The sequence below is a fragment of the Prionailurus viverrinus genome, chromosome C1, assembly GCF_022837055.1.
Source record: "Prionailurus viverrinus isolate Anna chromosome C1, UM_Priviv_1.0, whole genome shotgun sequence".
NCBI classification, from domain to species: Eukaryota; Metazoa; Chordata; class Mammalia; order Carnivora; family Felidae; genus Prionailurus; species Prionailurus viverrinus.
The window spans coordinates 187,431,468-187,451,957 of record NC_062568.1 but is presented as its reverse complement, the minus strand read 5'-3'; the positions used below and the strand labels follow the sequence as shown (position 1 = coordinate 187,451,957).

General features: G+C 35.3%; 1 protein-coding gene and 1 pseudogene across 4 annotated transcripts in view; one reads left to right on the top strand and one right to left on the bottom strand.

Annotated features, from left to right (window-relative positions):
- ZMYM4 (zinc finger MYM-type containing 4) overlaps nt 1-20,490 on the top strand; it is a 145,938-nt gene that overhangs the window by 53,724 nt on the left and 71,724 nt on the right. For all 4 annotated transcript variants that reach the window (XM_047872017.1, XM_047872021.1, XM_047872018.1 and 1 more), the window contains one exon: nt 6,833-6,878. In XM_047872017.1, the coding sequence (XP_047727973.1) occupies nt 6,833-6,878 (46 nt within the window). The remainder of the gene's footprint in view (nt 1-6,832; nt 6,879-20,490) is intronic.
- On the bottom strand, nt 13,420-13,522 carry LOC125174280 (uncharacterized; annotated as a pseudogene).

Here is a 20,490-nt window from a genome sequence, read left to right as displayed (position 1 = left end):
AGCCACCTGGGCACCCCCCTTTTCACCTGTTTTGATTCTTAGTCATCCTTCAGATCTTAAATTAAGGAGCAGTTCCTTTGCTTTTCCTGACCTCTTATATCGGATAGCTCATCATGGTAGAGATTTATCTCAAACACTAAGATGTTTTAGAAATAGAAATGAAGGTTCTTACTATTGACCAGTTGAAAGAAATGGGGGAAAACCTCTAATTTTGGGAGTTCTCATTTGACTTTTAGGGTGTTGGGGCTCTGTTCTCTCAGAACAGAGACCGACATGGAGCTCAAACCCATAAACCACGAGATCATGACCTGAGCTGAAGTCAGACGCCCAACCGACTGAGCCACTCAGGCGCCCCAGTCTCTACTTAATTATTGAAAACCTTGCCTCAGTTCCCTAAACAGTTTTAGAGCTCTTGGTTTGTTACTTAGTTGTCATTGAATAAGTTTATCATATAAACTCTCAAATTATTAAAGTTATCACATAAACTCTCAAATATTAAAATCAGTTGGAGAATGTTTATGGTATTAGTCATTCTGTCCTCATGTACGTTATGGTATTATGTTTATCCTATCAGTTATGTCATTATGAAGGATAGAAAATTGGACATTAACTTTTTTTTTTTTTATTTTTTTTTAATGTTTACTTATTTTTGAGACAGAGCATGAATGGGGGAGGGTCAGAGAGAGAGGGAGACACAGAATCCGAAACAGGCTTCAGGCTCTGAGCGGTCAGCACAGAGCCCGACGCGGGGCTCAAACTCACGGACCGCGAGATCATGACCTGAGCCGAAGTCAGAGGCTCAACTGACTGAGCCACCCAGGCACCCCAAGGACATTAACTTTTTAAAAATTAAATTTATTGATTTGGCTATTGTGATTTTTTTTTTTTTTTTTTTTTTTGCAGGTGGGTGTGGGTGGTATGCTTGCCAATTCACAGTATATTTGGAATTTTTTTCTCTTTCCAGGGTTAGGGAATGTGAGTATTTTGTTTTGTAAGTAAAAATGTACTTTATCCCCAGTGCTTAATTTTTGGAATACAGGGGTCTGAGTCATTTGTCCAGAGGTTTTCTTTTATTTATTTATTTTTCTTAAAAAAATTTTTTTAAAATTTTACATTTATTTTTGAGAGACAGAGAGAGACAGAGCACAAGTGGGGCTGGGGCAGAGCGAGAAGGAGACACAGAATCCGGAGTAGGCTCCAGGCTCCGAGCTGACAGCACAGAGCCTGATGCAGGGTTTGAACCCTTAGACCATGAGATCATGACCTGAGCCGAAGTTGGACGCTTGATGGATTGAGCTACCCATGCGCCCCTAATGGTTACATGTTTTAAAGTTAATGGGCAGAACCCACAAGACTATTTTAACAACTAAAAAGGAACTGGTATTTTTTTTTTGTCAGTACCACGCATGTTAATTTATTTTTTTGATTTTTCGTTTCATTGGTTTCATTTGGTTTAATTTTGGTTTCATAGTATTGAGAAAATCCTTGCATATATATAATAGTTATTACAGACTCTTAAAAATAAAATTGGCTTGGCTTTTGAATTCAGTTAAATCTTTCATGAAACCTGAGGGCTGACTAGTAGGTCATTAATTTCAAAGGTAAATTTGTGACTGCTTAGATTTAATTTCTTATTTGTAAATATACTGATTGGACAAGAAGCACTGAAAACACGTTTAGTGAAACCATTATATTATCACAAAACTAAGTGTTTTGTCTAAATTTTTTGTTAACCAGTTGGTGAGATTATAGGCCAGATAGGTGTTTTGGAGTCCTGCCTGTCATTTAATTGAAAGCAGTGTTAATGTTACCTGCCTGCACATTGTTGAGTAGTCACACAATTCAGTGGTTTTTAATATTTTCATAATTGTGCAGCCAGAATCAATTTTAGAACATTTTCATCACCTGGAAAAGGAAGCCCTGTACCCAGATCTACTACAAAGCTGTAGTAAAACAGTATGCTACTGGCACAAAAATAGACCCATAGGTCAGTGGAACAAAATAGAGAGTCCAGAAACCAGTCTACACTTTGGTGAGTTAACCTATGACAAAGCAAGCAACAATATACAATGGGGGAAAAAAGTTTCTTAGATTAATGGTGCCGGGAAAACTGGACAGCTACATGCAAAAAGATGAAACTGTACCACTTTCTTTCACCATACACAAAAATAAACTCAAAATGAATTAAGGACCTAAACGTGAGACCTGAAACCATAAAACTCCTAGAAGAAAGTATAAGCAGTAATCTCTGACTTAGACCCTAGCAACATTTTTCTAGATGTGTCTCTTCAGAAAAGGGAAACAAAAATAAAACACACCAAAATAAGAAGCTTTTTGCACAGTGAAGGAAACAAACAAAATGAAAAGACACCAGTGAATGGGAGAAGATATTATAAATGATATACCTGACAAGGGTTAATACCTCTGATATATAATGAGCTTATATAACAACATGAAAAAACAAAAACAAATAATTCGATTAAAAAATGGACAGAGGACCTGAACATTTTTCTAAAGACATACAAATAGCCAACCAGACCCACAAAAAGATACACAATATCACTAATCACAAGGGAAACACAAATCAAAATTACAATGAGATATTACCTCACACCTGTCAGAATGGCTGAAATAAAACACACAAGAAACAAGCATTGGTGAGGTTGTGGAGGAAAAGGAACCCTTGTGCACTGTTTTTGGGGATGTAAATTGGTGCAGCCACTCTGGAAAACAATATAGAGGTTCCTCAGAAAACTCAAAATAGAAGTACCATGGGATCTAGTAATTCCACTACTGGGTCTTCACCCAAAGAAAATGAAAACACTACTTTGAGAAGATATATGTACCTTATGTCTATTGCAGCATATTTACAGTAGCCAAGATATGGAAGCAACCTTAATGTCCGTTGATAGTTGAGTGGATAAAGAAGATGTATACATACACAATGGAATATTACTCAGCTGTAGGAAAGAATGAGATCTTGCCATTTTGTGACAACATGGAAGGACCTAGAGAGTATTCTAAGTGAAATATGTCTGAGAAAGACAAATACCATATGATTTCACCTACATGTGGAATCTTTTTTTTTAAAGTTTATATATTTTGACAGAAAGAGCACGTGTGTACACAAGTTTGGGAGAGGTAGAGAGAATGCCAAGTAGCTGATGGCGCAGAGCCCAATACAGGGTTCCATCTCACAAACTGTGAGATCATGACCTGAGCCGAAATCCAGATTCAGACACTTAACTGACTGAGCCACCCAGGCACCCCACTTAATGTGTGGAATCTGATAAAACAAATGAACAAACAAAAAGAAACAGACCCATAAACACAGAGTACAGACTGGTGATTGTCAGAGGGGGTGGAGTTGGGAAAAAGCAGTGAAGGGGAGCGGGAGGTACAGGCTTCCAGTTGTGGAATGAATAAGTCATAGAGATGAAAGGTACAGCCAACAGAATACAGTTAGTAGGTATTTTAATAGTATCATATTATTGACTTCAATAGCTACACTTATGCTGAGAATAGCATAATGTATAATTTAGAGTTGTTGAATCACTGTGTTGTACACCTGAAGCTAATAATAGCATCATGTGTCAGCTATACTTCATTATTAAAAAAAAAAAGAAAGCAATCCTTTACTCATTAGCAGTATTCTCAGATCTTTCTCCTTAGTCTTAGGTGGGCACTAATCCATTTTGTCCTATGGTTTTGAAATGTGTACCCATTGTCAACAAAGGACTTGCTGACCGATACTGTATCTGTTGTAAACAAACCTATAAATTGTTTGGCATCAGTGGCAATATATTTAGTCTTTGTTTTTGTTTTCTGTTTGAGAGGGAGGGAGAGGGGGGAGTAAGAAAACAAAGGTTTTGTTCTGAGCCATAGAGAAGATCACCGAATCCTAGAATTTTTGCCTTGCAAAAGAGTGTCTTCTGAAGTGTCTTCTTATGTTCTTTCCATTGTTTTCATTTCTTTGGCGTCATAATCCGTTGGCTCCTGTTTCTCATGTCCAGTATAATTTTAATTAGTGTACTTAATTTCCATTTTGTTATATATTTTTCATAATAAAATTTGGTCTAAATTCCAAGGTTTTTTTTTTCCTTTTAGAATGTGAAAATCATTTATCTTTTGTGTTCATCTTGCAGAGAAGTATGGTATCAGCTTGATTCTTGTTTCTTATAGAACACAGTCTTATCTTAGTTAGGAGACTAAATTATAATATTGTATTATCCCTTCTTGGGTTTTATAATCAGCTCACAAAATGAAGTGGTACATAATCCAAATTACCTTAGAAAATCTCTTTAAGTCACCCATAAAGTATAGGTATGTCACCCTTGGTAATGTCACTACTATATTTTTATTTTCTATCATTGAGTAAGATTATAGTTTCTTTGGCTGTGCATGCAAAGTGTCCAGGGTGGTATTGTACAAAATGTACATTATCTTTAAACACTTGGGATCCCCTCAGTGCAGTCAAGTACTATTTCAATCTTTGGCTTGCCAAGTCACATGTCCCAATTTCTCTTTTATTCTGGAGCATAACTTGTTGGGTGGTTGGTTGGCCTTTACTGTTTTGCTTTCTTTTTCATTTTTATATGGTTGAAGTCAGTATGTTTAATGTGTTTTATGAATCACGTAGGCTATAATTCTTTTTATTCCTCATCAGTTTTTGTTTGAAATTCTGAAATTTCACCAGGATGTATCTTTTTTCCATATCCTCTTGGAGATGGTGGGCCCTTTCAGTCTCAAATAGTTTTTTAGGAAAATTTTCTTCTATCATTTCACCTTTCCATTGTTCTCTCCTTTGGGATGCCTTTGAGATTGCTCTTTGACCTGCTGGTTCAGTCTTTTTAAAAAAAAAAAAATTTTTTTTTAATGTTTATTTAGTTTTGAGAGAGAGTGCGAGCCAGGGAGGGGTAGAGAGAGAGAGAGAGACAGACAGACAGACAGACAATCTGAAACAGGCTCCAGGCTCTGAGCTGTCAGCACAGAGCCCGATGCAGGGCTCAAACTCATGAACTGTGAGATCATGGCCTGAGCCAAAGTCAAAAAAGCTTAACCGACCGAGCCATCCAGGTGCCTCCCTGCTAGTTCAGTCTTAACAGGGCATCATATAGAATATCTTTTCTAGCTTTTTGACTTTGTTATATTTATTTTTGTTTGTTTTTCCACCTGAGAATTTTATCACTACCCTTTCCAATAAAATTTTAATTTTTGTAGTCATTTTCCTGTCTCTTGTCTCCTTTTCTTGGTTTTTAGTGTTTTTTTTCTTTTTTTGCATCTCTATCCTCTCATATTTCAGATACCACTTAAAATACTTTTTAGAAGTTTTCTTTCTGTAAATTGTTGCCTTCTGAGTGGTTCTGTTTATTTACCTTGAACTTTCTCCTTCACACGGTTTATTTCAGAAACCTGGGGGTCATTGGTTGTCTCTTTACATTTATACATATCAGATCCTATTTTTTTTTTTTTTTTGAGAGAGAGGGAGGGTGCAAGTGAGCGAAGAGAGAGGAGAGATGTGAGACTCACTCGAAGTGGGACTTGAACTCAAGAAATGTGAGATCATGACCTGAGCCTAAGTCAGATGCTCAATGACTGAGCCACCCAGGCATCCTCAGATACTGTTAATTACTATAGCCAGCTGTTGTGTTTCCTCTATAGTTACATAGGTATCTAGGTGGTTGTTTTTTCCTTAAAAGTTTCTCCTTGAATGGGGAGACATACTCTGGCTTTTAGTGGGTAAGGTTTATCAAGAAGCAGCCTTCCTTGTGTTCTTGTCTCATTGATGAGAAGTAGGTGGGAAAGCATGAGGCTGGAATGCTCACACTTGCCAAAATGAGGAGCTCTTTACATACTAGGGGTGGAGCATGTGAGTGTTTCTAGCTCCTGGATAGAGTTGCTTTTGCTGTACTCCATTCCCCTCTTCCCCCCCATTTCTGTCTTATTTATTTATTTATATTTTATTTTTAAAGAATATTTATTTATTTTTGAGAGAGAGAGAGAGAGCAGGGGAGTGCCGAGAGGGAGACAGAGTCCCAAGCAGGCTCCACTCTTGTCAGTGTAGAGCTTGGCGTGGGGCTTGAACTCATGAACTGTGAGATCATGACCTGAGTTGAAACCAAGAGTTGGGGGCTTAACCATCTGAGCCTGAGCCACCCAGGTGCCCCTATTTATTTTTTTTATTTATACATACACATATACATATGTGTGTGTGTGTGTGTGTACATTTTTTAAAACTAATCTCTACACCCATCGTAGGGTTCAAACTCATGACCTGGAGATTACATTCTCTACTGAGCCAGTTACCATTCCCCCTGCACCTGTGTTTTAAAGATCCAAAATTACCTCAGACTTGGCTCTGCTTCTGTCCTAGGCCCTAACATACCGAAATAGGAACCATTTCTATAACAGGACTAACTTTCTTTTGAAGGACAGCTAAAAACCTATTTGATGCTGATTGTTCTGTTTAATTTTGATTAGAAGTTTTATATAGTTATCAGTGTTAGTAAGTTCTCAGTAAGTGTTGGCTGTCTTTATTATTATTATTTTAAATACATAGGACTATATTTTGTGCTGCAAAAGTGATTTAAAAATAAGTTTATATTAGGGCATGTATTTGTCTCTTTGTTTTTGGTTTGGGGGTTTTCACGTGAGAGTATTTTATTCATTATAAATTATATTCTAGTCTACTTGGCAGTATTTTGTTTATCTTGTGATTTTGTATACTTTGGGTTGAAAATTACAGCTTTTGGGGGAGTGAGGAGGGATATCAGAAAGTATGATAGAATGTGACAATAATGTTACTTTTCTCTTTGCTTTTTTGCTTTTTCAGTTTGAGCAGAAAACTGGTGCAGTTTTTGATGAAATTGTAGAGAACTGTAAGTACCACTTTAGAAAAAAACCAGTCATGTCTTTATATAGATAATAATTGAGTCTAGATAGAGCATTTATCAGTGCTTAACATTTAACAGGGTTTAGTTTGGGCTGATTAATGCGATGGTCCAATTTGCTATAGTTTAGAAATCATCACTCTGTTAGTATTTTCAGCAAGTTAATCTTAATTTTAAGAGTTTTTCCTTTTTTTAGTAAATATTTTATTCTCACAGATATTAATGTTGAAATATAGCTAAGCTTTGTGTATGTATTAACCATATAGAAGTTTAGACTTAACCATTCAGTAAAGATTTCTACTTTGTTTACAGGGCTTCTTAATTTTCTGTTTATATTCTTTCTATGTTACATGATTCTCTGAAAATTTTTTTTTGTTTCTTATGATTATAAAAGTAATACATTCAATTTTACAATACAAAAATGAAAAAAGCAGAAAATGAAAGCCTTTGTGTTTTTTATTCTCTAAAGATAACCACTTCTAAAAGTTTAATATATATCTTTCCAGACTTTTTTTCTGTGGATGTATATAGATCTATGTATGACAGGTGGGGATTTATATATGTTTGTAGGGATCCTGTGGATACTGTTCTTGCTTTTTTCATTCAACTGCCTTAACATCTCTGTATGTCAATGGATTTTGACCTTTTGCATCATTTCTGATGGCTACTCGGTATTTTATTGTATGGGTGTATTATAATTTAGCCATCTTCCTCTTTTATATATGCATGTATTCTTTTCAGTTTTTCAGTATTACAAACAATATTTAGTATGTATTCCTGTACACATTTTTGTCTACTTCTATTGAAATAGACAAAGGGACTGTATCCTTTTCTGTAGAATAAATTCTAAGAATAGAACTGCTGAATCATCAAAGGATGTTTGTGTGCTTGTTCATGAAGAATAAATTTTGTCATCTAGAGCTAGTAAGTCAAGGAAAATATGCATTTCTTTTTTAATTTTTTTTTAAGTCCCAGTAGTAGGATCTGTGAGTACCTTCTTTGGAATTAGTTTGTTAACGTTTTTTGAGAGAGAACAGGTTTTTATAGAGTACATATTGAGAGGTAGCTAGCTCTCTTGATCTTTAATGGTCTTGGAATAATCTGGAGTTCATTCATGTCTAGGCTGGGCTATTGAGAGCACAAAGACGGGAACTGCTGACTTGAGCCCCTGTACATGTTCTCCCTGTTGCCTTGCCTTCCTTATAGCACGGCGGCCTCCAGGTAGACTTCTCTCATGGTGGCTCAGGCTCCAAGCAAAAGAGTAATTCAGTGAAGAAAGCAGAATCAGCATCTTTTCTGAGCTACCTTCAGAAGTCACACAGTGTCCTTTCTACTACATCCTTTGGATATGAGGGAGTCACAAGCCTGCTCAGATTTAGGAGAAGAGGATATTCAGACCTCACTTTTTTTTTTTTTTTTTTAATTAAATTGTTTTGTTTATTTATTTTTGAGAGAGAAACAGAGTGTAAGTGGGGGAAGGGCAGATAGAGAAGGAGACAGAATCTGAAGCAGGCTCCAGGCCCTGAGATGTCAGCACAGAACCCAATGCAGGGCTTGAACTCAGGGACCGTGAAATCATGACCTGAGCTGAAGTCAGACACTTAACCAACTGAGCCACCCAGGCGCCCCTAGACCTTACTTCTTGATAGAAGGGTCAAGGTCACATTGTAGAAAACAATGTAGATGGGAGATATTATTGCAGCCGTATTTGGAAAATCCAGTCTGCATTCACAGCATATAATGCTGTCACATGATATTTTATTCTAAACTAGAAAATGGCTTAAAAAAGAAATTCATTCTTTAGGTCTGTATGTGGATATTCATAACATTAACCACTCCTGTAATACAGAAGCAAAAACTGATGAATCTGATCATGCATGATATTTTATGAGTAACATTTTGTCTTTTTTTTTGACTTAGTCATTCCTTTCCATATCATCATTGTCCCTATTGCCCCCTACCCTATACCTTTGTAGGTAGCCTTTCACGTTTTTCTCCAGTGTTCCTAAAATCATTATCATATATATACATATATAGACACATAATATATATACATGTATATACAACATATACATGTATAAATATATATATATAATATATGCAAATATACATATTTATATGTGTATATGTAAGGGTTTTGAAGATTTTTATTTTTTGTTTAACAGGTGAGATCATCATATACATAGATTTCTCTACCTAGCTTCTTTCATTCAGGAGTACTTTATGATCTCCTTCCATCTTGACTGGAATAGCTTCAACATCACAGGGTTTAGATGTGCAAGTCAACTTTTCCCCTTTCCCCTTTCCCCTTTCAGACACTGATGTTATTTTAGTTGTTTTTTTTTTTTTACCATGATAATCAATGAAGTATGAAAAATCCTTTAAGAATATCCTTATATATTAGTTTTATATGTGTGCATAGATTACAGAGAGTGGGTATTGTTTGGTAAAGGGTATGTGTAATTTTAGTAGATGTTTCTGTCCTGCTTTTCAAAACTTGACTGTCTTACATTTCCATCAGAAATGTATAAGAATACCTCCTCACCCCACTAATTCCATTATAGCTCTTCTTCATGTTTAGCAATCTGATGGATATGAAATAGCACAGTGTTAACTTTATTCTGCATTTTCTTAACTCCTATTGAATTTGAATTTAAGCAGTTTTTAATAATTTCAACATTTGGACTGGCTCCTCTGTATTGTCGAATTGTAAATATTTGTTAAATAAATGAATACCCTTTGCCCATTTCTTAAAGTTTTTTTTCATGACACGTTACAGGCTTTTTGTAATATCATAATCATAGTTGTTAAGGGGAGTGATAGTAGGCATGGTAAAGGATAAAACTGAAAGAAGGTTCAGGTATACTTTTAAAAAGATAGACATTCACTCAGGAAATTTAACTTTTAGAAAAGATAACTTAAAGTTCTTTTAATAATGAAGTAGAGGGGGTTGATTTCCTTTGTTTTGTTTCTTTTTGCTTGTGTCATCTTTTCCTAAACAAATTTTTTAAAAAATTTTTTTTTAACATTTATTTATTTTTGAGACAGAGAGAGAGCATGAATGGGGGAGGGTCAGAGAGGGAGGGAGACACAGAATCCGAAACAGGCTCCAGGCTCTGAGCAGTCAGCACAGAGCCCGATGCGGGGCTTGAACTCATGGACCGGACCATGAGATCATGACCTGAGCTGAAGTCGGACGCTCAACCGACAGCCACCCAGGCGCCCCTAAACAAATGTTTTTAATATAAAAAATTTTGGTCTTTTTTAACATCATGGTTTTCAGTTTTGGTTTAAAAAAGTTTTCCTCACCCTTTGAATATATGTTATCCTAGAGTTTATTGGAGTATTTAGAAAAATATTTTTAAAAAGTGTTAAACACAAAAAAATATTTAAAACGTGAGATATATTAAAAATAAAAATCTCTGACTTCACCACCACCCAGCTGTAAAAAATGTGCACGATCATGCCTTTCATGCCAATCCCTCGGTCCCATTCTGTTCTTCTCTTTACACAGCCATTATCCTCAATTTTGCTTAATTCCTTGCATTTCTTAATAGTTTTTACCACATTTACATTATTAATCAAGAGATTATTTAGTTTTGCTTATTAATAGATTTTGTATTGTTTTTGAATTACACTGTATGTGTTACCACTTTCTTTTTTTTAACCGTATATTCCTGAGATTTGAATGTAGTGTTGCATGTAGCTCTCATTCATTCATCACTGATGTGTATTTATTCATTAAATACATTACAATTTATTTATTTTTAAAAATGGTAGTAAAAAGTATATAATGTAAAATTTACCACTTTAATTATTTTTAAGTGTATAATTCAGTATTTTAAGTACATTCACATTGTTGTGCAACAGATCTCTAGAACTTTTTATCTTGCAAAACAAATTTTTAATAGCTCTTGAATAAAAATTCTGTTTCCCCCTTAAGGTTTATCTGTGTTGTAACATGTCAGAATGTCATGTCAGAATGTCCTTCCTTTTTAAGGCCGAATAATATTCCATTGTATGGTTAGACCATTTTGTTTATCCATTCTTGTGTTGATGCAGTGAGTATGAGTGTGTAAATATCTCTTCAAGATCTTGCTTTTGTTTTTCTTGGCTGTATACCCAGAAATGGAAATTGCTGGTTTATATAATACTGTTTTCAAGTTTTTGAGGAACTGCCATACTATTTTCAGTTGTGATTTGTACCATTTTAAATTTGCACCAGCAGTGCACAGGGTTACAATTTCTTTACATCTTTGCCAACACTGCTAACTTTTCTGTGTTTTTTTAACATTTATTTATTTTTGAGACAGAGAGAGACAGAGCATGAGCAGGGGAGGGTCAGAGAGAGAGGGAGACACAGAATCCGAAACAGGCTCCAGGCTCCGAGCTGTCAGCCCAGAGCCCGATGCGGGGTTTGAACTCACGGACCGCGAGATCATGACCTGAGCTGAAGTCGGACGCCCAACCGACTGAGCCACCCAGGCACCCCAACTTTTCTGTGTTTTTGATAGTAGCCACCCTAGAGGTTGTGAGGTCATGATAACCTCATTGTAGTTTTGGTTTTCCTTTCTCTAATGATTAGTGATGTTGAGCATCTTTTCATAGGCTTGTTGAAAGTCCTTTGCCTGTTTTTGACTTGGGTTATTTGATTCTTTTGTTCGTGTTGATTTCTAGTTCTTTATATATTCTGGATATTAACTCCTTATCGGATATATGATTTACGAAAGTTTTTTTCCCATTCTGTACATTGCCTTTTCACTCTGTTGATGGTTCCTTTTGATGCACAGACGGTTTTCAAATTTGGTGGCCAATTTGTTTAGTTTTGCTTTTGTTGCGTGTGCTTTTGGTGGTGTCATATCCAAGAAATTGTTGCCAAATTCAGTGACATGAAGCTGTGGTGTGTGTGTGTGTGTGTGTGTGTGTGTGTGTGTGTGTGTGTTCGTTCGTTCAGGAGTTTTTAGGTCTTCTGCTTAAAATATATCAGAACTTTAAAATCATTCTAATGTCTATATACTTCTCGTTGTTCCTCATTCTTCTGTTTTTTCTTTATGAACATTATTTTATATATTTCAGGATATATACAAGAAAGTGCCATGTATGGAATTCAATGTAAAATGTATTTATCATGGTGGGTCTCTGTCAAAAACTAGCTTATTATTTTTTTTAAAATGTTTATTTATTCAGAGACAAAGCATAAGCAGGGGAGGGACAGAGATTAGGAGAGAGAATGAGTCCCAGCAGGCTCCACACTGTCAGTGCAGAGCCTGACATGGGGGCTTGATCCCATGAAATGTAAGATCATGCATGACCTGAGCAAACTCAAGAGTGGGACCTTTCACCGACTGAGCCACCCAGGTGCCCCTGTTAGAAACAAGTTTAAAATCTGTTTCTTTCTTTCTTTTTTTTTTTTTTAATACTTGTTTATTTTTTGGGAGAGCACAAGTCGAGGAGGGACTGAGAGAGGGGAACAGAGGATCTGAAGCAGGCTCTGCACTGACAGGTTGACAGCAATTAAGCCTGATGTGGGGGTTCAGCTTACAAACTATGAGATCGTAACCTGAGCTGAAGGTGGATGCTCAACCAAATGAGCCACCCAGGTGCCCCCAGAATCTATTTCTTAAGTCAGGGATTGGCAAACGGTTTTCTCTGACAGGTCAGACAGAAAATATTTTAGGCTTTGTAGGTCATGCTGTTTTTTGTTTTGTTTTCAAATTTATTTAAAGTCGGTATTTTTATTTTATTTTGTTGTATTTTATTTTCTTTCTTTTGAGAGAGTGTGAGTGGGGGAGGGGCAAAGAGAGAGGGAGACAGATAATCTCAAGCAGGCTCTGTGCTGTCAGCACAGAGCCCAGTGTGGGGCTCGAACTCATGAACCATGAGATCATGACCTGAGCCAAAATCAAGAGTTGGATGCTTAACCAACTGATCCACCTAGACGCCCCAATACATTTTTATTTAAGGAATTTTACATATGATTCCTTCCCCTGCTAGTCATTGTAGTTCTCCAAAGTCAGAATCATAATCTTCAAAATAACCGGGTTTGTTTTTTTTTTAAATGTTTATTTACTTTTGATAGCGCATCAGCAGGGGAGGGGACAGAGAGAGACAGGGACAGAGGATCCAAAGCGGGCTCCAGGCTGACAGCAATGAAACCAGTGCAGGTGCTCGAACTCAGTGAACCATGAGATCATGACCTGAGCCAAAGTTGGATGCTCAACCGACTGAGGCATCCATGTGCCCCTCAAAATAGCCCTTTTACAAGAACTTCTGTTGAGTCCACAATTGTCACTGTCAGTCCAGTTCTTTCAATTGGGCTTCTTTGATCTCCACTTGAATATGAACATACTTCAAAAATTCCATACCTGTAATTGTTGGGATCCAGTTTCTTTATTTTAGGGCCCTAGAAGTCAAATTGTAGAAAGTACATTGATTGTTATTTTGGAAACTGATCTAAAATTGTTATTCGTTAGTTGTTTATAGTATTGAAAAGTCTGTTACTTCCACTTTACTCCACGAGCCTAGTAGAAAATGTTACAGGTCTCTTTGTCAACATTGCAATAAATTTGCTGTGATGAAAACATAACTTGTGTCTTAATGTAGTCACAGATCATACTGTTTATGTTGCAACAACTCAACTTTGCGTTTGTAGCATGTATGTAAAGGAATTAATGTGTTTGCAATAAAACCATGGACACTAAATTTTGAATTCAACATAATTTTCCATGTATAAAGAAATGCTTTTCTTTTGATGGCTTTTTCCTACAATTTAAAGATGTGGAAACTATTCTTAGCTCATGGGTTGTATAAGCCCTCCTCCCCAGTGCCCCCGCAAAAAACAGGTGGCTTCTGCATTTGGCATGCAGGCATAGTTTACCTATTCTTGTAAGGTATATATGGGAAGGTTATTGCTCAGGCCTAGGCTATGTACATTCTCAACTTTATCAGAATTCCAAAACTTATTTTCCTAAGTTTTATCTATATACATTGACACATTGTGGTTAGAATTTTGGTCACTATCTAGCGTCACTAACTAGAGTTTTGGCATCTGGCCAACACTTGACATTATCAGACTTTTAAATTTTGTCAGTTTGGTAGGTATAACATGGACTTAATACTTAATTTTTTTATTTCCTTTGTTAATAATTTGAATATTTTTCATGTTTATTAGCTATTTCTGCTACCTCTTTGGCAAAATGCCTAATTAAATCTATTGCCCACTTGCTGTTGGGTTGTTGGTGTTTTCTTAACTGAAATGTTGGAGTTCTAAATATCCCGACGAATAAATTTGTCAGTTATAGCTATTGCAAATAACTTCTCCTAATTTATGACTTGTCTTTTTAAAGTTTTTGCATTAGCAGTATTTAATTTTTTTAAGTTTATTTGAGAGACACAGAGACAGAACGGGGAGGAGGGGGAGACAGAGGGAGGGAGGGAGGGGGAGAGAGAGAGAGAGAGAGAGAGAGAGAGAGAGAGAGAGAGAGAGAGAATCCTAAGCAGGCTCTGCACTGATGTGGGGCTTGAACTCATAAAACTGTGAGATCATGACCTTTTTCTGTCTCTCAAAAATGAATTAACATAAAAAAATTTTAAAGTAAAGCTTTTCTTTAAACTATCCTTCCATTAAATTTTACTTTGTATTCTTGCGGAAAGGTTTTTATTTCTCTTGTGTAAATACATAGGGTTGAAATGGTTGGATGTACCAAGTTTATCTTTTTTTTAAGTTTTTAATTTAATTCTAGTTAACATACAGCATTATATTAGTTTCAGGTGTACAGTATAGTAATCAGCACTTCCATATATCACCATGTGCTCATCACAGGTATACTCCTTAATCTTCACCTGCTTTACCCCTCCCTGCCCCTCCCCTCTGGTAACCATTAGTTTGTTGTCTATAATAAATTAGAGTGTGTTGCTTGCTTTGTCTCTCTCTTATTGTTTTTCCCTTGTTTTGTTTCTTAAATTCTGCATGTGATTGAAATCATGTGATATTTGTCTTTCTCTGACTTAATTATTTCACTTAGCATTATACTCTCTAGCTCCATCCATGTCATTGCTAATGCCTCTACTAAATTTTAATATGATTTTATTCAGTTTCCCAAATTTACTCTGTTGCAATTCTAATTAAAAATGCATGCATTTAAGCTGCACCTGGGTGGCTCAGTCGGTTAAGTGTCCGACTCTTGATTTTGACCCAGGTTATCATCCTGGGGTTGTGAGGTTGAACCCTGCTGTGGGCTCTGTGCTGGGCATGGAGCCTCCTTGGGATTCTGTCTCTCCCTCTGCCCCTCCTTCCCATGTGTATGTGCACACACTCTCTTAAAGAAAATTATAAAAATGGGGCGCCTGGGTGGCTCAGTCGGTTAAGTGTCCGACTTCAGCTCAGGTCATGATCTCACAGTCCATGAGTTCGAGCCCCGCGTCAGGCTCTGTGCTGAGAGCTCAGAGCCTGGAGCTTGCTTCAGATTCTGTGTCTCCCTCTCTCTCTGCCCCTCCCCTGCTCATGCTCTGTCTCTCTCTGTCTCAAAAATAAATAAAAACATTAAAAAATTTTTTAAAGAAAATTATAAAAATCATGCATTTATTTATTACTTTTGGAAGAATCAATTTTTATTGTTATACAGATTTTGTTTTATGCTATTTACTTAAATTTTATGGTTGTCAAGTAGTATGTATTGTGTTTTTTTGTGTGTCATTTGTTAAGTATCTTATTTGTCACCTTTGCAAATGGAGTCTATTTTTCAGAGATGCCTGAGTGGCTCAGTTGGTCCAGCATTTGACTTCGGCTCATGTCATGATCTCATGGTCCATGAGTTCAAGCCCTGCATTGGGCTCTGTGTTGACAGCTAGAGTCTGGAGCCTGGTTCGAATTGTGTCTCCCTCTCTCTCTGCCTCTCCCCCAGTCGCTCTCTCTGTCTCAAAAATAAACATTTAAAAAAAATATATTTTTTTTATTTGTAGGTTCTTATTGCAAGAATAGCTTAGCTATGTTACTGAAATCCCTTATTAAATATAGTAGACTTTTAAAATTTGAGACTGTAGTTATCCAGACATGAAGCCATATCAACTGAAAATATTTTCTTTTTCACAGTGACTGCCCAAATTATGTAATTAATTTTTTTTACTATAAATTGTGGGATTATAATAATCGTGGTAGTTGTCACCTTTGACTAATTTCTAATTCTAGTTAATTAGTTGTCATATTTTGTTAATTTAGGCCCAATTGTTAGTTTTTGTCACATAGGCTTAGTCTTTATTACATTTAAAAAAAATATTCCTATCTTACCTTGTGGAATGGTTGAAGAATATTTGTGTTTATGTATTACTGGATTTAGTTTGTTAATATTTTGTTAAGGATTTTCCTGGTAAAGTTTGTTTACTATTGGAGTTGTATGTAGCTTTATTAAATGTTGTCTACAATTCACTAGTGAAACCATCCGGGCTTGGAGATTTCTTGGTGTGAGATTGTAAGTTATAAGTTAAAGTTTTCAAATAGGAATATAAGGTTTTTCATATTTTATGTCCCCCCCACCCTTTTTTTTAAGGTAGAGAGAGACAAACCAAGAAACAGTCTTAAAATAATTTTTTTTTAATGTTTGTTATTTTTTTTTTATGAGAGAGCACAAGCAGGGCAGGGGCAGAGAGAAGGGGACAGAGGATCCAAAGCAGGCTCTGCAGATCCAAAGTGGGCTCTGTGCTGACAGCAGAGAGCGCAGTGTGGGGCTCGAACTCGCGAACTGCGAGATCGTGACCTGAGTGGAAGTCAGATGCTCCACCGACTGAGCCATGTAGGTGCCCCTTATGTTTCATCTTTTGTCAGTTCTGGTAAGTTGTATTTTTCAAGGAAGTTGTCCATTTCATTTAAGTGGTCTCTTTGTCTTTTGAATTAGAGGTAATTTAGTGGGAAGGACAGTGGCATCTCATTGTTTTAATTTGCATTTCCCTATTAATGTTGTGGAACAACTTTTTATTGTGTGTATTGGCCATTCTTAATGTTCTTTTGTGAAGTGTCTGTTCAAATTATTGCCCACTTTTCATTTTGGTTGTTTGTCTTTTTGTTATTAGGATAAAGGTTCTTTATATATTTTGGATACAAGTCTTCTGTCATGTAGATCAGTAGATTGAAATCAGTTGGGATATCCATCTCCATGTATCTGTGTCTATAAATCCCTTCATATCCATCCATCCATTTTGTGGCTTGCCTTTTTATGACCTCATTGGTGTCCTTGAGTAGCACAAGTTTTTAATGATGAAGTCTCATTTTATTATTATTGTTATTATTATTACTACTACTGTATTTGTGTGGTCTGTTCTTTGTGTTCTAAGATACCAGTCCCAAGATCATGAATATTTACACTTGTTTTTTCCTAGAAACTCTATATTTTTAGCCTTAGCTTTTACAATTAGGGTCCTCATCCATGTCATTTTAGTTTTTGTATATAGTGTAATGTAAAAGTCAAAATGTATAATTTTTGTGTGTGGATATCTGTTGAGTCAGCAGCATTTATTGAAAAGATTATTTATTCTGATTGATATACCTTGGTACATTTGTTGAAAATTAGTTGATCTGTATATTGAGTCTATTTCCAGACTCATTATAAGTTCCATGGATCTATATATACATATATCTGTTCTGAGGCCAATATCACTCTGTCTCGATTCCTTTAATTTTATATTAAATCAGATCTTCTAAGTCATATTTTCCAATGTTGTTTTACTGTACTAGATCTTTTGCATTTTCATGCAATTTCTTAGAAGCAGCTTGTCAACTTCTATTAAAAAGCTTCCTGGGGTTTTTATTGTGATTCTGTTGGGTCTGTAGATCAGTATGGGGAGAATTGACATCTAATAGTGTTTTCCAATTCATGAATATTATATGCTTGTCAGTTTATTTAGGTTTATTTATTTATTTATTTCATTTCTCTCAGCAATGATCTGTAGTTTTCAAAGTAGAGGTCTTGTACATATTTTGTTATTCCTATATATTTTAAATTTCTTATGCTATTGTAAGTGAAATGATTAAAAATTAAATTTGTTGAGGTATAATGTACAGATAGTAAAATTTACCATATTTGAAAAATTAGTTTAAATTTTTTTTTTATGCTTATTTATTTTGAGAGAGAGTGTGTGAGTGAGTAAGTGTGAACAGGGGAGGGGCAGAGAGAGAGGGAGAAAGAATCCAAAGCAGGTTCTGTGCTAACAGCCCCTGACTTCCAGCTCGAGACGAAATCAAGATTTGGATGCTTAACTGACTGAGTCACCCAGGTGCCCCTAACTTTTCATTTTGAAATGATTATTGATTTACAAAGTGAGTTAGTACAAGTCGTCCAACTCTGTTCCTAAAAATTGTTTTGTCTGTATAAGTCCTTTGCATTTACGTATATATATTTTAGATTTACATGTAAATTTATACAAATAAGCTACTGGGACTTTGATTGGAATTGCATATTCTATAGATTAATTTCGGGGAGAATTGATATCTTAAATATATTGAATCATACCTACAAGCATGGTTTATTTCTTTTTATTTAGGTCTTCTTTAAATCTCTAATTTCTAAATTATTACTAAATTTCTAAATCTCTTGTAGTTCCTAGTTTATAGAGTTTGCGCATATTTTATAAAATTTAGCATACATATATATATATATTTTTTTCTTTCCAATATTTTGTCTGGATTTTTTGTTCATGGATAAATTGATGGACAATTTCCCCCCATAGAGATAGCCAATTATTCCTTCCCAGGTCAGTGAATAATCATGCTTTCTTTACTTACTTGAAATGTAGTATCCCTTATTTCTATTTTTTATTACCTTATAATTAGAAAATTGTTTTTTTCAGTCTCCATATGTTCTTTACTATCTTTGTAGATATCTTCCCTCAGATTGAGGATTTTCTCTTGTTTGCTGAAAGATTTTTTTCATGCATGAATATTAAATTTTGTCCAATTATTTTTCTTCATTATTGAGATAGTCCTGTGTTTTCCTTTATTGTGTTATGTGGTAAATTCATTTTTGAATATTCAACCCATCTTATATTCATGGGATAAATCCTACTTTGTCATGACTTATTATTTGTTTTTTATATTTTTATTCAGTTTGCTAGTATTTTAAGTATGCTAATACTTTAAGCACCTATGTTTATGAAGGATATTGGTGTAAAGTGTTCTTTTGTTGTATCTTTCTTTGGTTCTGGTGGCAGAGTAATAGTGGCCTCAGAAAATTGGTTAAGAAATATTCCTTTCTCCTATATTTGCTAAAAGAATACATATAAGATGGGTGTTATTTCCTTAAGTATTTAATTTACTAGCAAGTCATCTGTTCCTGGTGCGTTCAGATTTTCTTTATCTTTTGTGTCTGGTTTGGTAATTTGCACCTTTCAAGGCATTTCCTTTAAGTCAGCACAGTTGAATAGAATTTTTGCGTGATGATGGAAATGTTTTGTATGTATACTATTAAAATATAGTAGCCACTAGGTAGCTACCCTTGGCAGTTGAGCACTTGAAATGTAACAAGTGCTGAACTGAAGTTTTCATTTTGATTAATTTAAATAGACATAGGTGACTGGTGGCTTCCCATGTTGGACATTGAAGGTCTAAGCTGTCAAATTTATTTCTATAAACTTCTTAATAATTTTTAAGTGTACTGTCATAAAGTTGTTCATAGCATTTTAAAATTTATTGTTAATGTTTATATTTTCTCACTTTGTATTTAATTTCTATGAAGTCTTTACTGCTATACGTTTCATTCCTGATATTATTAATTTTGTATTCTGTCTCTCAACTTCTTCATATAAATTTTTTAAAAAATACTTTAACTGAAATATACATAAACTTAAATTTACTATCTGAGCCATATTTAAGTGTACAATTCAGTAACATTAAGTAAGCTGGCATTGCTGTGCAACCAATCTCTGTAACGCTTTCCATCTTGCAAAACTGAAACTCTATACCTGTTAAATAATAATTCCCCATTCCTTCTCCCTCTAGCTGTGTCATCCACCCTTCTACTTTCTGCCTCTATGAATTTGACTACTCTGGGTACCTCATATAAGTGGAATCATACTGTTTTTTTTTTTTTTTTTTTTGTGACTAACTTATTTCACATAACATAATGTTGTAGCCTGTGCCAGAATTTGCTTTCTTTGCAAATAGTAGGATTGGTGTATCTTGTGTTTAATGATCTCATAAGAATAACAAGTGAAATTATTATAATTTTACTGATGCCATTGAGGGGGAAAAAAGTGCAGCTTACTCTGTTTCTACAGTTTTATAGCCCTTAAAATGATTTCCTTTAGCATTGCAATTCTTTCTAGTTATAAGGGGTAGGATAAATTAGATTCAGGACTTGAACAGATCCTTGTTTATCTGAATAGAAAGGGATATCAGCTATATCTGGTGAGCCAAGATGGGAGAGAAGATGAAAATTAAAGGTTTCACTTTATAAATAATATAACCATGTTACAGAGATTTTAGAATTGGAAGGATAGAAGATTTGAAAGTGTAGATTGGGACAGATTTGGGACTGTTTCCTTGTATCTCTGTGGCATTGTGCTTCTGGAACTATTGGCATAAGTTACTTCCACTTATATTATTTTGTTAAAA